The 16937-nt window shown below is 41.6% G+C and overlaps 1 protein-coding gene across 6 annotated transcripts in view; it reads right to left on the bottom strand.

Annotated features, from left to right (window-relative positions):
• PHF20 (PHD finger protein 20) overlaps positions 1-16937 on the bottom strand; it is a 133523-nt gene that overhangs the window by 79159 nt on the left and 37427 nt on the right. For all 6 annotated transcript variants that reach the window (XM_019950835.3, XM_019950833.3, XM_073792939.1 and 3 more), the window contains 2 exons: positions 14929-15100; positions 13964-14048 (listed from right to left, as the gene is read on the bottom strand). In XM_019950835.3, the coding sequence (XP_019806394.1) occupies positions 13964-14048; positions 14929-15100 (257 nt within the window). The remainder of the gene's footprint in view (positions 1-13963; positions 14049-14928; positions 15101-16937) is intronic.

Below are 16937 nucleotides of genomic sequence, written 5' to 3'. Positions count from 1 at the left end.
ACTACTCAACCATGAAAAAAGAATGAAATTTGCAGCAACATGGATGGACTTGGAGGGTATTATGCTAAGTGAAATAAATCAGACAAGACAAATACTATATGATCTCACGTGTGGAATCTAAAAAATACAACAAAGGAGTGAATATAACAAAAAAGAAACATTCACAGATACAGAGAACAAACTAGTGGTTACCCGTAGGGAGAAGGAAACAGAGGAGGGGCAAAATAGGGATAGGAGATTAAGAAGTACAAACTATTATATATAAAATAAGCTACAAGGATATATTATTCAACACAGGGAATATAGCCAATATTTTATAAGAACTACAAATGGAGTGTAACCTTTAAAAATTGTGAATCACTATATTTACACCTGTAACATATAATATTGTACATCAACTATACTTCAATTAAAAAAAATAGGATATAAGGAAAATGCAGATTTACTTATTGCTTGGTGAATTATTAATGTTTATCACTTAATCTTTATTTTCTGGGCTTAGAAGTAGTAATATCTTTTAAACTTGAAAAGAAATACGACCATCTGCTAAAGGTATTATGTTTTTAGAGGTCACATTACTCTCAAAATCCATATGAATTAGCTGCATATTACAATATTTCAAAATAGAGACTAGGCCAAAGCACTAAATGGTGACCACTACATTGTTAGTTTTGTTCCCTTTTTTTTTTTTTTTTTAAGTCCAACAAAAATCACTCTCTGCTAAAAAACTGAAACTGGAAATCCAAATAATCTTATCTCGCCAAATAATACATCCAACTACAAAAGTTCTCATTAGCTGTACCCAAACCAACACTTTCAACCTTTTGCATTTTAGAACCCACCCATGTCTCTCTCTCTCTCTCTCTCTCATTTTTCTTTTTTTTTTAGTTCCAGGGATCTATTAAAAAAAAAAAAATCACAGTTAATCTTGTCAAGATTATCAATGAACCACTGGTAATCATGTAATGATTTACCACTAGTAAACATGGTCCGTTTTCAGGACCAATTTGCTACCCAACATGGAAGAAAAAAAATAAATCCCAAGGGTTGGGAGCAGAATAATGCAACGATGAAGTTAAGATCTTCTGGCTGGTTGCCTCCTTCTTATACATTCTCTCCCCACCCACCGGCCTGCTCCTCCAGCCCTGAATAAGGCCCTGCCCATGGCTAGCCACCTCTTCAGTGCTCAAAGTCCAAGCAATCTGAGCCCAATTATTTTCCAAACCTTATTTCGAATTACCAGCATACAATACCCACCAACTCAAAGTGACTAGCTACTTGCCACCCACTGAAACTGTCTTGTGACATTTCCACCTCCACACGAAGAAGTGTTTTCCTGCCTGGAATGTGCCACTCATTGATCCTTAAGCACTCAGCTCAAAAGACCACAATAGCTCAGTAAAAGCTTCCTGATTTCCCTGCTACTGGAGAGTTCTCCCTCCTCTGAACTTCTCAGACTCATTTGGTACCTGACCTGCAGAGACTCACATTTAGGTGCCTTCATATAGAAGGCAGATCCCAAATCGAAGGCAGGCTCTTCAAGGCTAGAGAACACATCTGACAGTAGTTTCTCACACAGCGCCAGACTCACTGTAACCAGTGTTTATCAAAGTGTAGTCCCCAGACCAGCAGCATGAACAACCCTGTGAAATTACTGGAAATGCAAATTATCAGCCCCACCCCCAATATACAGAATCAAAAACTCTGGGAGTGTGACACAGAAATGTGTTTTAGTAAGACCTTGAGGACTTCCCTGGTGGCACAGTGGTTAAGAATTTGTCTGCCAATACAGGCGACACGGGTTCTGGCCCTGGTCCAGGAAGATCCTACATGCCACAGAGCAGCTAAGCCCGTGAGCCACAACTACTCAGCCTGTGCTCTACAGCCTGTGAGCCACAACTACTGAAACCCGCACACGTAGAGCCCGTGCTCCCCAACAAGAGAAGCCACAGCAATGAGAAGCCCGCACACCGCAACGAAGCAAAGCCCCTGCTCGCCACAACTAGAAGAAAGCCTGTGCGCGGCAAAGAAGATGCGACGCAGCCAAAAATTAAAAACAAAAAAGACTCCACCTTGCGAGAACACCAGAATCACAACTAACTGCTCAACAATCATCGACAGGAAGACACTGGAACTCACCAAAAAAGATACCCTACATCCAAAGACAAAGGAGAAGCCACAATGAGACGGTAGGAGGGGCACAATCACAATAAAATCAAATCCCGTAACTGCTGGGTGGGTGACTCACAAACTGGAGAACACTTATACCACAGAGGTCCACCCACTGGAGTGAAGGTTCTGAGCCCCACGTCAGGCTTCCCAACCTAGGGGTCCGGCAATAGTAGGAGGAATTCCTAGAGAATCAGACTTTGAAGGCTAGCGGGATTTGACTGCAGGACTTCAGCAGGACTGGGGTAAACAGAGACTCCACTCTTGGAGGGCACACACAAAGTAGTGTGCACATCACGACCCAGGGGAAGGAGCAATGACCCCATAGGAGACTGAACCAGACCTACCTGCTAGTGTTGAGGGGTCTCCTGCAGAGTAGGGGGGTGGCTCTGCCTCACCGTGAGGACTGGACACTGGCAGCAGAAGTTCTGGGAAGTACCCCTTGGTGTGAGCCCTCCCAGAGTCCACCATTAGCTCCACCAAAGAGCCTAGGTAGGCTCCAGTGTTGGGTCGCCTCAGGCCAAACAATCAACAGGGAGGGAACCCAGCCCCACCCATCAGCAGACGAGTGGATTAAAGTTTTACTGAGCTCTGCCCACCAGAGCAACAGCCGGCTCTACCTACCACCAGTCCCTCCCATCAGGAAACTTGCACAAGCCTCTTAGATAGTCTCATCCACCAGAGGGCAGACAGCAGAAGCACGAAGTACAATCCTGCAGCCTGTGGAATGAAAACCACATTCCCAGAAAGACAGACAAGATGAAAAGGCAGAGGGCTATGTACCAGATGAAGGAACAAGATAAAACCCCAGAAAACAACCAAATGAAGTGGAGATAGGCAACCTTCCAGAAAAAGAATTCAGGGGCTTCCCTGGTGGTGCAGTGGTTGAGAGTCCGCCTGCCGATGCAGGGGACACGGGTTCATGCCCCGGTCCAGGAAGATCCCACGTGCCATGGAGCGGATGGGCCCATGAGCCATGGCCGCTGAGCCTGCGCGTCCGGAGCCTGTGCTCCGCAACGGGAGAGGCCACAACAGTGAGAGGCCCGTGTACCGCAAAAAAAAAAGAGAGAAAAAGAATTCAGAATAATGATAGGAAAATGATCCAGGACCTCGGAAAAAGAATGGAAGCAAAGATCGAGAAGATGAAAGAAATGTTTAACAAAGACCTAGAAGAATTAAAGAACAAACAAAAAGAGATGAATACAATAACTGAAATGAAAACTACATTAGAAGGAATCTATAGCAGAATAACTGAGACAGAAGAATGGATAAGTGACCTGGAAGACAGAATGGTGGAATTCACTGCTGCGGAACAGAATAAAAAAAAGAATGAAAAGAAATGAAGACGGCCTAAGAGACCTCCGGGACAACATTAAACACAATAACATTCGCATTATAGGGGTCCCAGAAGGAGATGAGAGAGAGAAAGGACCCGAGAAAATATTTGAAGAGATTATAGTCGAAAACTTCCCTAACATGGGAAAGGAAATAGCCACCCAAGTCCAGGAAGCACAGAAAGTCCCATACAGGATAAAACCAAGGAGAAACACGCCGAGACACACAGTAATCAAACTGGCAAAAATTAAAGACAAAGACAAATTACTGAAAGCAGCAAGGGAAAAACGACAAATAACATACAAGGGAACTCCCATAAAGGTAACAGCTGATTTCTCAGCAGAAACTCTACAAGCCAGAAGGGAGTGGCATGATATACTTCAAGTGATGAAAGGGAAGAACCTAAAACCAAGATTACTCTACCCGGCAAGGATCTCATTCAGATTCGATGGAGAAATCAAAAGCTTTACAGACAAGCAAAAGCTAAGAAAATTCAGCACCACCAAACCAGCTCTACAACAAATGCTGAAAGAACTTCTCTAAGTGGGAAACACAAGAGAAGAAAAGAACCTACAAAAACAAACCCAAAACAGTTAAGAAAATGGTCATAGGAACATACATATCAATAATTACCTTAAACGTGAATGGATTAAATGCTCCAACCAAAAGACACAGGCTTGCTGAATAGATACAAAAACAAGACTCATATATATGCTGTCTATAAGAGACCCACTTCAGACCTAGGGACACATTCAGACTGAAAATGGAGGGATGGAAAAAGATATTCCATGCAAATGGAAATCAAAAGAAAGCTGGAATAGCAATACTCATATCAGATAAAATAGACTTTAAAATAAAGAATATTACAAGAGACAAGGAAGGACACTACATAATGATCAAGGGATCCATCCAAGAAGAACATATAACAATTATAAATATATATGCACCCAACATAGGAGCACCTCAATACATAAGGCAACTGCTAACATTTATAAAAGAGGAAATCGACAGTGACACAATAATAGTGGGGGACTTTAACCCCTCACTTACACCAATGGACAGATCATCCAAAGAGAAAATTAATAAGGAAACAAAAGCTTTAAATCACACAATAGACCAGATAGATTTAATTGATATTTATAGGACATTCTATCCAAAAAGAGCAGATTACACTTTCTTCTCAAATGCCCATGGAACATTCTCCAGGATAGATCACATCTTGGGTCACAAATCAAGCCTCAGTAAACTTAAGAAAATTGGGCTTCCCTGGTGGCGCAGTAGTTGAGAGTCCGCCTGCCGATGCAGGGGACACGGGTTCATGCCCCGGTCCGGGAAGATCACACATGCCGCGGAGCGGCTAGGCTCGTGAGCCATGGCCGCTGAGCCTGCGCGTCCGGAGCCTGTGCTCCGCAACGGAAAAGGCCACAACAACAGTGAGAGGTCCGCATACTGCAAAAAAAAAAAAAAAAATCTTCCAACAAACAAAAGTCCAGGACCAGGTGTCTTCACAGGTGAATTCTATTAAACATTTAGAGAAGAGCTAACATCCATCCATCTCAAAATCTTCCAAAAAACTGCGGAGGAAGGAGCACTCCTTAACTCATTCTATGAGGCCACCATCACCCTGATACCAAAACCAGACAAATATACTACAAAAAAAAAAGAAAATTACAGACCAATATCACTGATGAATATAGATGCAAAAACCCTCAACAAAATACTAGCAAACAGAATCCAACAACACATTAAAAGGATCATACACCATGATCAAGTGGGATTTATCCCAGAGATGCAAGGATTCTTCAGTATACGCAAATCAATCAATGTGATACACCATATTAACAAACTGAAGAATAAAAACCATATGAGCATCTCAACAGATGCAGAAAAAGCTTCTGACAAAATTCAACACCCATTTATGATAAAAACTCTCCGGAAAGTAGGCATAGAGGGAACCTACCTCAACATGATAAAGGCCATATACAACAAACCCACAGCAAACATCATTCTCAATGGTGAAAAACTGAAAACGTTTCCTCTAAGATCAGGAAGAAGACAAGGATGTCCACTCTCACCACTATTTTTTTTTCTTTTTTTTTTGCGGTACGCGGGCCTCTCACTGTTGTGGCCTCTCCCGTTGTGGAGCACAGGCTCCGGACGCGCAGGCTCAGCGGCCATGGCGCATGGGCCCAGCCACTCCACAGCATGTGGGATCTTCCCGGGACCGGGGCACAAACCCGTGTCCCCTGCATCGGCTGGCAGACTCCCAACCACTGCGCCACCAGGGAAGCCCTCTCACCACTATTATTCAACACAGTTTTGGAAGTCCTAGCCACGGCAATCAGAGAAGAAAAAGAAATAAAAAGAATACAAATTGGAAAAGAAAAAGGAAAACTGTCACTGTTTGCAGATGACAAGATACTATATATAGAGAATCCTAAAGATGCCACCAGAAAACTACTCGAGCTAATCAATGAATTTGGTAAAGTTGCAGGATACAAAATTAATGCACAGATATCTCTTGCATTCTTATATGCTAATGATGAAAAATCTGAAAGAGAAATTAAGGAAACACTCCCATTTACCATTGCAACAACAAGAATAAAATACCTAGGAATAAACCTACCTAGGGAGACAAAAGACCTGTATGCAGAAAACTATAAGACACTGATGAAAGAAATTAAAGATGATGCCAATAGATGGAGAGATATACCATGTTCTTGGATTGGAAGAATCAATATTGTGAAAATGACAACACTATCCAAAAGCAATCTACAGATTCAATGCAATCCCTATCAAATTACTAATGGCATTTTTTACAGAACTAGAACAAAAAATCTTATAATTTGTATGGAGACACAAAAGACCCCGAATAGCCAAAGCAGTCTTGAGGGAAAAAAGCAGAGCTGCAGGAATCAGACTCCCTGACTTCAGACTATACTACAAAGTTACAGTCATCAAGACAATATGGTACTGGCACAAAAACAGAAATATAGATCAATGGAACAAGACAGAAAGCCCAGAGATAAACCCACACACCTATGGTCAACTAATCTATGACAAAGGAGGCAAGGATACACAATGGAGAAAAGACAGTCTCTTCAGTAAGTGGTGCTGGGAAAACTGGACAGCTACATGTAAAAGAATAAGATTAGAACACTCCCTAACACCATACACAAAATTAAACTCAAAATGGATTAGAAACCTAAATGTAAGACTGGACACTGTAAAACTCCTAGAGGAAAACATAGGAAGAACACTCTGACATAAATCACAGCAAGATCTTTTTTGATCCACCTCCTAGAGTAATGGAAATAAAAACAAAAGTAAACAAATGGGACCTAATGAAACTTAAAAGTTTTTGTACACCAAAGGAAACCATAAACAAGACGAAAAGACAACCCTCAGAATGGGAGAAAATATTTGCAAAGGAATCAACGGACAAAGGATTAATCTCCAAAATATTTAAAGAGCTCATGCAGCTCAATATTAAAAAATCAAACAACCCAATTCAAAAATGGGCAGAAGATCTAAATAGATATTTCTCCAAAGAAGATATACAGATGGCCAAGAAGCACATGAAAAGCTGCTCAACATCACTAATTATTAGAGAAATACAAATCAAAGCTACAATGAGGTATCATCTCACACAGGTCAGAATGGCCATCATCAGAAAATCTACAAACAACAAATGCTGGAGAGGGTGTGGAGAAAAGGGAACCCTCTTGCACTGTTGGTGGGAATGCAAATTGATACAGCCAAGATGGAGAACAGTATGGAGTTTCCTTAAAAAACTAAAAATAGAATTACCATACGATCCAGCAATCCCACTACTGGGCATATACGCAGAGAAAACCATAATTCAAAAAGACACATGCACCCCATTACTGTATAGCACAGGGAACTATATTCAATATCTTGTGATATACCATAATGGAAAAGAATATGAAAAAAATAATGTATATATACGTATAACTGAATCACCTTGCTGTAGACCTGAAACTAACACAACTATACATCAGTAAAATAAAATATTTTTAAAAGTAAAAGAAAGAAAAAGTTTAATAAAGCCTTGAGGTGACTCTGGTGCACAATGAAGTCTGAGAACCACTGTTGTAAACAATGAGTAATTACCTACTGTTTTGCTCCTTGTAATTACAAAATAAAAGTGATTATTTGTTACAAGTGTCACCAACACAGAAAAGTTGCTAGCAAACAAGACAGACACAAGGATACACAGTTGGTTTTATATATATATATATATATATATATAAAAATAAAAATAATACTTATACAGGTATATATAGTTGGTTGGTTAAAGCAAGCAATGAGATGACAGGCTATGATAAGGATTCTACATAAGGCACGCCAGCAATGATTGATGAATACTTACAGCAAAGGCCTGGGTTCCTGTCTTCCTGCCTCTATTGTGAGGGTGTTGGCAAGCCAAGGAGCAATGATAATAAGCAAGGCTGTGGAACTCTAAACAGACTCTTTTCAAGCAACCATGGCAAAGCTCTGGCCAGTCTAAGGACGGGGGTTTGGGGTTGGGGACATTAAGAACCCAATTCTCAAGAAATCTTAAATATTAAGCATGCCAACAAGCCACCCAAGCCTATACTTTCAACTATCTTATCAACAAAGTTCATCAACAGTTACATCAAAATGAAAACTGTCCATTTTTACAGACATTTCAAACATCCAGAAGGACAAAATGCTACCCAAAAGTCCAACATTTTCAGCTACTTGAAGTCAATTTTGAATCTTACTCCTGACAGCAGGCTCAGAATGGAGGCCTTAGATGAAGGGATGGACCCCGAGTTCCATGGAAGTCTACAACAGAGCTAGAAGCAGAACCCAAGCCTGTCTGCTGGCCTCTGACTAATTCTTCTCCCACCACCCCACACTGCCTATTCCCCAAGTCCCTCAGCCTCAATTCCAAACCACAAACCCAGAGCACCACTGGCCACTCTGAAATGACCCAAACTATGGCCAAAGGTGCTCAGGGGCCACTGTCCTTAGATAACAATATCCTGGCCCTGACCCTTTTTACTTCCAAAGAACTACAAGGGATCATCTTGAAACTTTCTCCCTTGATCATGCACATAGCCTAACCTGGGCTTCAATGAATCAGAGGGAACAAAACAACACATCCCACAGACAACAGTGGTCTAGACCCACTTCTGGAGAGAGGCCCCAAATCTACTTTAATGGTTTCATGCATAACTAAAAGAATGTCTTCCCACGGAATCCTCCCAAGGGTGGCTGGCAACAGAGCTCTCCCATGGCCACAAACAACATCTAACAAAAAACATGTAAATGACAGAATCCAAAATAAGAACATTCTTGACACAAAGGCCACCTGCCTCAGGCTCCCTTAAGAAGCTCCTGTCTTTACCAGATGAAACAAAGCTTCCTGGCTTTGTCCTCTGGGGGTTAAGAACTCAGCATATCAGACAACCTCAGTAATAGCAGAAGGGACGTAAGAACAAAACTAGAGACGTATAGAAAGCTCATCTTCTCTAGGACCAAGGAAACAGGTGACTCTAGAAAGGACAGATTTCTGTTGCTCTTGAAAGCTACCATAACTGTGAGTCAGGGTCCTTTTACTACCCTGCTCATTCTCCAGGAGTCAGAGAATTCCACAATATCATGGATAGGAGCTTTCAAACATGGTTTCTCTAAGTCCTGAGGTTCCCACAGATGTGCCTAAGGGGGTGGGCAGAGGGATGGGATAAGTGCATGTTTGCAGGCAACCTCCCCCTAAGTCTTTTCCTCTTAGGAATTTTACATAATGGGCTTAGGTTCTGTAGCCAACAATTTCCAGAACTGCTCATCTAGTCCAATTCCTTCTCCCATTTCTAACTGCTCAGATGAGTCTAGAGCAAGGAGAATGAACTGCTTATAATCATCAAGCAGGGACTGGGACAGGGCCTGTCTCCAATCAGGGCTCTCAAGATACCACCGGGCTCCAGGAAGTACAGACCATCTACACTCACCCTACCGTATCAGGTGCACGTACACACACACACACCGCCAGCGAGCATCTGGCCCTGACAACTTCTGCTGTTTAAGGAAAACCCTGATCCAGAGAAGCGGCCTGGTACTGTAGGAACTGCAGTTTCAGGAAACTTGGAGCACCACAGACCTCCATGCAGACCTCAGGCTACCATTTATCTATATGCTCTGTAACCTCAAGCAGTTTCTCCTGTGAGCTCAGTTCCTCATCTGTAAAATGTGGATGGGGTTGACGGCAACAACCTTTCCACGTTTATGTGAAGACTAAATAAGATCAGATATGGAAATTGCTTAGCAAAGGGACTGTCACAGAGCAAGGGATCAATATGTGGTTCTAATTACCATCATCTACCAAGTCACTTTGACAAAGAACCTCCTTCCCCCCATAGAAGGTAGGAGCCGAGCTAGCAGCTACATGTATGGGCCTAAATTGTCCTTTCATCTCTATTCAAAGCTGCTCATAGTCCCAGTGTTCCCACATTTCAAATGTAGGTTCAGTTATAGCATGAAGAAAACAAAAAATAGTAACTGCTTCAACCAGAGACTCTAGAAATAAGACCATTTCCATAAAATCTCCCAGTTTAAATGCAGACTTTAGGCAATGAACAAAGAGATTGAACTGGGGTACAAGGAGGGGACGAGGGGGCCGTGACCCAAGGATATGCATAATTTTAAGGAAGAGGGACCTAATTCGCCTGCGCACTCAAGTTAACCACAGATCAACAGGAAGGAATGATTCCTCATTTTGTTGTAAATGTGAACCTACTTTCAGTTTCCCCCAGAGAGAATGCCTTGCAGGGCAGGGGCACAAACCCCCTGACAGACGAGCGGCTCTGACATCCTCGGCATAAAAACGGGGAGCTGAGCAGAGGTGAGGTCAACTCACCAGAGATGGCTTCCAAACAAAGATTCCCTGGAAGCAGAATCCCTTCTTTTTCTCCAACACAGACCAAGGATCTAACAAGGCTACCAGGTGTGGCTGCCTTCACACAAAATGATGCTTAACTGCAACTGCCAAGGAATCATTCCAGATGAAAAGGGCTAAATAACATGGCATTGCTCTCCCCAGTTTCCAAGTGCTAAATAACTCCCTTAAGAAACTCTGGGGCTTCCCTGGTGGCGCAGTGGTTGAGAGTCCGCCTGCCGATGCAGGGGACACAGGTTCATGCCCCGGTCCGGGAAGACCCCACATGCCGCGGAGCAGCTGGGCCCATGGGCCATGGCTGCTGGGCCTGCACGTCCGGAGCCTGTGTTCCGCAACAGGAGAGGCCACAACAGTGAGAGGCCCGCGGACCGCAAAAAAAAAGAAACTGAAAGTTGCTACCAAAAACTCAACGGATGACAAGCTTCTTTTCTAGAAATAAGACATTTCTTGACAACTTATTCATGTAAAACAGATCTTTTGGGGGGTTTTTTTCCCTTGTTTTCTTCCAAGCTTCTGCTTAGAGAAAAGGAGAGAAAAAAAAGAAAAAGTGTGTCTAAAGTCCATCAGTGTTAACACCCTGTGACAGGGATGAAGGAAAATACTTTAATAGTGCAAAAAATAATAGTGCTGAAAGCTGTCAACGAAAGATTGAATGTAAAAGTAAAACGTGTACATAGTTGTAAAAAAAAAGGAGTTTTAAAACATGTTTATTTTCTATGCACTTTTTTAATTTAAGTGATAGTTTAATTAATAAACATGTCAAGTTTATTGCTGCAAAAAAATAATTAAATAAAATAAAAAATAAAAGTTGCTATCTGGTTGTGATTCAGTCATGCCAGATTCCCAATGCCAGCAGCCAGTGTTCTCCACTCTGGCTAGAGCCACTACCCACCAGCCTGCTCAGTCAATGCTCAGCCTCAGCAAAACCATCAAGGAGGTTAAGCACGGCAGAAAAATCAGACCAAGCCTTCCCAAGATGAAGCTATAGAAAGTGACTTCACTATATCCCCAGCCTCCTCCTAGCAGCACCAAAAAGACTGAATAACTTTTATAGGAAATAAAGGCACCACCTTGCCTGCAGAGGTTCTTCTCACAGCACCATTAAGCCGTGGTGGCCCCTACTAACCAGAGAAAGAGTGAAATTAGAGTCCAGCATTGTCCCTCCCAATCCTGCAACTGAATTACTAGAATAAATCATGAGCTAGAAACTGCCAGCTCCCCTGGATTAAACCTAACCCAAAGGCAGCACCTAAGAGTCATTTTTTCATCTCAAAATCAGGCACAGATGTGAGCACCCACAAAGGCTAGCTTTCCTTCGCAGTCCACAAGGTAGCATTAATGCCACACAGCTGGTTCCATTAACTTTCAGGATTGCCCCTCCCCCATGTCCCTCCTTCTCCTCCCTCTTCCAATTAATCTCAAGAACCAGAAAGGATGGCAGCATAATACAGGACTTCAGACTCAAGAACTCTGGGGAAAACAGGTTCTCCCAAAAATATCCACTCATTTTCAATGTCCTCCAGTTAACTAAAATTCACTGAACAGAATTTGAAGCTTACAGAACTAATATATTAGGGTAGCAAATGACCATTGTAGGAACAAATTACCTCAAGACTCTCCCTCCTATAATTTTAGCTCATGGAGGAAATAAACTGAAAAGATTTTTAAAAACAACTTGCAAAGCTCTGGTTGCCAAAGTTTAAAAAACATTTAAAAACCTTAATTAACTACAGCCAATAATTCGGCCAATGACTTTTAGTCCTTAAATGATCACTTCAAAAGATTTCAGACCCAGGGCTTCCCTGGTGGCGCAGTGGTTAAGAATCTGCCTGCCAGTGCAGGGGACACGGGTTCGAGGCCTAGTCCGGGAAGATCTCACATGCCGCGGAGCAACAAAGCCTATGCACCACAGCTGCTGAGCCTGCCATCTAGAGCCCGCGAGCCACAACTACTGAGCCCACGTTCTACAACTACTGAAGTCCACGCGCCTAGAGCCCCGTGCTCTGCAACAGGAGAAGCCACCATGATGAGAAGCCCGCGCATCGCAACGAAGAGTGGCCCCCACTCGCCACAACTAGAGAAAGCCCGTGTGCAACAATGAAGACCCAATGCAGCCAAAAATAAATAAAATAAATTTATTAAAAATATATATTGGCTATATTACCTGTGCTGTACAGTATATCCTTGTAGCTTTTTCTTCTATGAGTTTGACTTGATTTTCCCCATATTAAGTGAGATCAGTCACAATTTTAATAAAAATGGACCTATAAATTGTATTTAATGAGTGTTTGATATAATAAACTATGTCTTTTACTAAAAGGATTTAAAGCAGTTTAATAACATGTAAGCTTTCCTTTAAAATAAATTTTTAGGTTAAAGTGAAACATATGAAAAATAGTAACAGGATTTTATTTTGAACACTGGCTTATAAAGTAACTTAGGGAAACAAGGGACTATCCAAAAAGACTTAATCCATGAACAGGAGGATCAGTAACTGTTTAGACAACTTAGAAGATACAACCTTGCTTTGGAGACCTGTGGTAAAAGAACTGTGGTTTAAGGATAACCTACATCTGTCAACCCACACTGGTCTAATAGCTGCCGGGACTGGGGGTGGGGTGAATGTAGCAAGAGAGGAACTAAAATTTCTGCTACATGCAAATGTATGTTCATTTTTGACCATTTCAACCCATTCTCAGACAAAACTTCTTGGTCACCCCGAAGTCCAGCAGAGTGCTGAATAAATACTTAAATAACTTCATTGAATGAAAAATCAGTGTGGCCTTAGAGTCACCCCTAACACTGGTACTAAGAGGTCTGTTTGCCCTAAACATTCACTGCAGGAATCGTGGACATACCACAAACATCTTGGTAGAAAATGTTAAAAAAAGGAAAACAGGTATCACTTGAACCCCCAGTGTGTTCTCTGTGTGTCAGGATGCTGACCACACATATTACCTTCATAACCCTCCTCTTCTCTTGCCTTTATTAGCAAAATGAGCCTCTTTGGGACATGTTCCCGGTCCTGACTCCTCACATGTTCTAAACTCTGGCAAAGGCATTCCAGCTCAGTGCTCTAAATCCCAGTACCCCAATTTCAACTAGTAACTCTGATACTACAGACCACTCTCAACCACCTTGCATCCACAAAGCACATTTTTAAGAAAAGTTTGCTGTTTGCTTCATTTCTAGGCTGTTCACAAATAACTAAAAGGAATATTAGGGACTTATTTCATCTATTATATTAGGAACTCCTAGACAGCAAGAACCTACACACTTCCCAGCAGAGTGACAGATGAACCATGACTGTTTTAGAAGGCAAAGAACCAAACTCCCCCTCTTTAACCTACCTTTCTCTCCATTTATAATTTCTTCCTAACTCCTGACAGAGTAATTAACTTAAAGAGAGAGGATTCCTAGGCAATAAATACATACTGAAAATATACTCTCAAACTCCAATATTACAAACTCACCCCTAAGTCAAGAGTAAAAACAATTACAACTCAAATGCCTTACCATCCTTGTTAACAGCAGTGACTCTGGCTGGGTAAAAACGACAATCAGACCAGCAAGCAAGGACCTGCTCATTTATTTGAAATTCCTAAAAAATATTAAAAAACAAAAAAGATCCTGTTACCAATCCAATTTCATAGGACATACATAGTAACAGAATTCATAAAAGAAGCTGAAATTGACAAGGGCAGGAAGGGGAGATGGCTACTGGGATGGAGGAAGATGTTTCTGCTGTTCAGCATTGGGAGCCAAAACAAAAGGGCTAGACACAGACTTTTGCCATTTTAAGAGTTCTGGACAGCCATAGCACAGCACCAATGATAATCCTATCCTGTCCCTGAAAGTGAGTCTAAGAGCCCAGGACCACCAGGGAACACACCAACTACACAAGCTGGAAGGAGAGAGTCTACTTCATCTTACGGGAAGCAGCATTCATGCCACCTAATGCCATCTACACTTTTAAAGGGTCTTTTGACAAAGGAGGCACTCATTCACCATTAATATTTCATACTGTTTTCCCAGCACACAGTTTGCATTGCTACATTTTGAAGAATGAATATTCTTCAAGGTCTTATAAAAGACCTTAATATGAGGCTAGCACAGTGCTCCACATGGAATGATTGCTGAATAAATGATCAGACAGCAGATGAGCTTACTAAATGATCTAAAGGGACACAGTGGTGTAAAGGAGAGAGAGAAAGTCCCCATTCATCATCAATGCAGTCTCAACCAAGTTAGTTTATGAGCTGTCAAATCAATCACGTCATACAAACAGATGACAGCTGAGATTCTTCAACAACCCCCCCGCCCCCACCCGGGGCCATGGAGATCTCAGAGTTGCACTACAAGCCTAAATAAGGATGGTCCCCAGCTGCTACAGACTTTCACACCAAACATCAAAGGCTGGAACATAAAGTACCTAATGGCTGACCCCACTCATTACTGAATTACCCAGATTTGTTACTCACAGATGATCCTTCCTCTTCATGTAAGCCCTCTTTCCTCAGCTGTATTTTCTCTAAAGGGCGTAAATAAGGACTGTCCCAGCAGAACCATTCATCATAACGATGGTTCCAACGCTTGAAATGGATGAGTACTTTTCCTTCTTCGTAATCAATATCTTCTATGTGAGCTGGATACCTGAGTCAGGAAAAAAAAAGAAAATTAAATGCCTTTAATACCCACCCAAAATAATCAAAATGATACCCTTCCAAACCTCTTCCCAAAGGAGTAGGTCTCAAAGTACTAAATAAAGCCTATCATTTAGAGGTTCTGTGTCATTGTGTCAAATTGAAAATTATGAAGGCTAACAGACCTGGGGTTCAAATCCTATCCAGGATATTCCTTAGTCTGTGATTAAATTAACCTTTCAGAGCCTGAGTTCCTTCATGTAAAGTGGAAGAAGGATACCCAACACACTGTGTTGTAGTGCAAGTTAAACAAGATGACATATACACAAGACCCAAGCACAAAGGAGGCAGGAAGCAAACATTTAACAACTAGATTATATTTTACGTGTTAAAAAATTCAAATGACCATGCAGCCCAGATTGTGTTAGTCTCAATTTTCAGAATTTTAAGAATTCTGTTATCTATATATTGGAATACTATGAAGTTGTTAAAAAGAAGATGGCTCTATGTCATGATATGGAAAGCTCTCCCATGATGAACTATTAAATGAAAAGAGCAAGGTGCAGAACACTGTGTATGGTAAGGAAGCTACTGCTTATTTTTTTAACAAGATGAAAAAGAATATATATATTCATACATGCTTAAATATGCATAAAACATCTAGAAGAATACACAAGAAACTAACACTGGTTACTTGTGGAAGTATGGTCAGTTCACTAGATGGGCTCTTTCAATATCCAATCCACTCTTCTAGATTGAGAGTTGGGAAAACCAACAACTACATTTGCTTGACTCCCTTACAATTGGCAATCAAGGTCATGGAGACCTGTGGATTTGGAAGCAACTGTAGCGGCCAGACGCAGTGCTCCAGTGCAGGACCTCTCAAACTTTCATGCAATGCAAATCATCAGAGGATCTTGTTAAAATGCAGATTCTGATTCAGTCGATGGAGCTAAGGTCTAAGAGCTTTAAACAAGCTCCCAGGTGCTACTGACATGCTGGTCTACAGTGGCAAGGGTCTAATGTCTAGTCACTGGCTTCTTGAGTGTCAAGCAGCAATGGTGGGGGTGGCAGTAGCAGTAGTGAATTCCTGACCTCCAGATCACAGCTCCAGTGGTGGGTCCTTCAAATTTATACTCTAAGGGCAGCCCTCTTGGGTCCCACTCCTCCAACTCTTCCAACAATTTTGTAAGTAGCCAATTTCTTGTGTTAAATCCTTTTGTGGTTCAAGTACCCAGAATGGTTTCTGTTTCCAGCATTAAACTTGACTGATACAAGAGGGGAACTGGGTATAGCGGCAGGGAGGGGCAAAAGTGGGATGGAGACCTTTTGCAGTATACCTTTTAAAACTTTTTCATTTTTCAACCATATAAATGTATTGCTCATTCCAAAAATAAATAAATGGTTAAAAATAAAGAAAAATAAATATGCAATTGTTCTCTTAAATACACTTGTATTAATCAGAATGCTATTCGAGATTGAGAAAGTTTACACTCTACCTATTCGTTATTGTCTCCCTACAACTTGGACATGCACCATTTCCTTCTTCTTACATCTAACACTTAGTACCCTACTGTCCTAATAAATATGTGCTACCTAAATGAAAAGGCCTGCTTTCTTGTGTCATCTGTACACTGTGTCCTCTTCAACCCTAGACTAGTATCTGCTAAGGCAGTACACTTGGAGTTAACTAACCACAGAAGGTTGCAGATACTGGGCATTCAATAAACATTCAGCAAATGAATTCTATTCTCCCTATTCTTCCCAAAGGTCGAGTGTCTTGTCAGTTCTTCAAACCCAAAGCTCTCAGACTTCAGCTACCCATTCCAATTTCAGTCACTCTCCAA

Source organism: Tursiops truncatus, chromosome 15 (assembly GCF_011762595.2).
Source record: "Tursiops truncatus isolate mTurTru1 chromosome 15, mTurTru1.mat.Y, whole genome shotgun sequence".
NCBI classification, from domain to species: domain Eukaryota; kingdom Metazoa; phylum Chordata; class Mammalia; order Artiodactyla; family Delphinidae; genus Tursiops; species Tursiops truncatus.
This window is presented reverse-complemented; position numbering and strand designations above follow the sequence as displayed.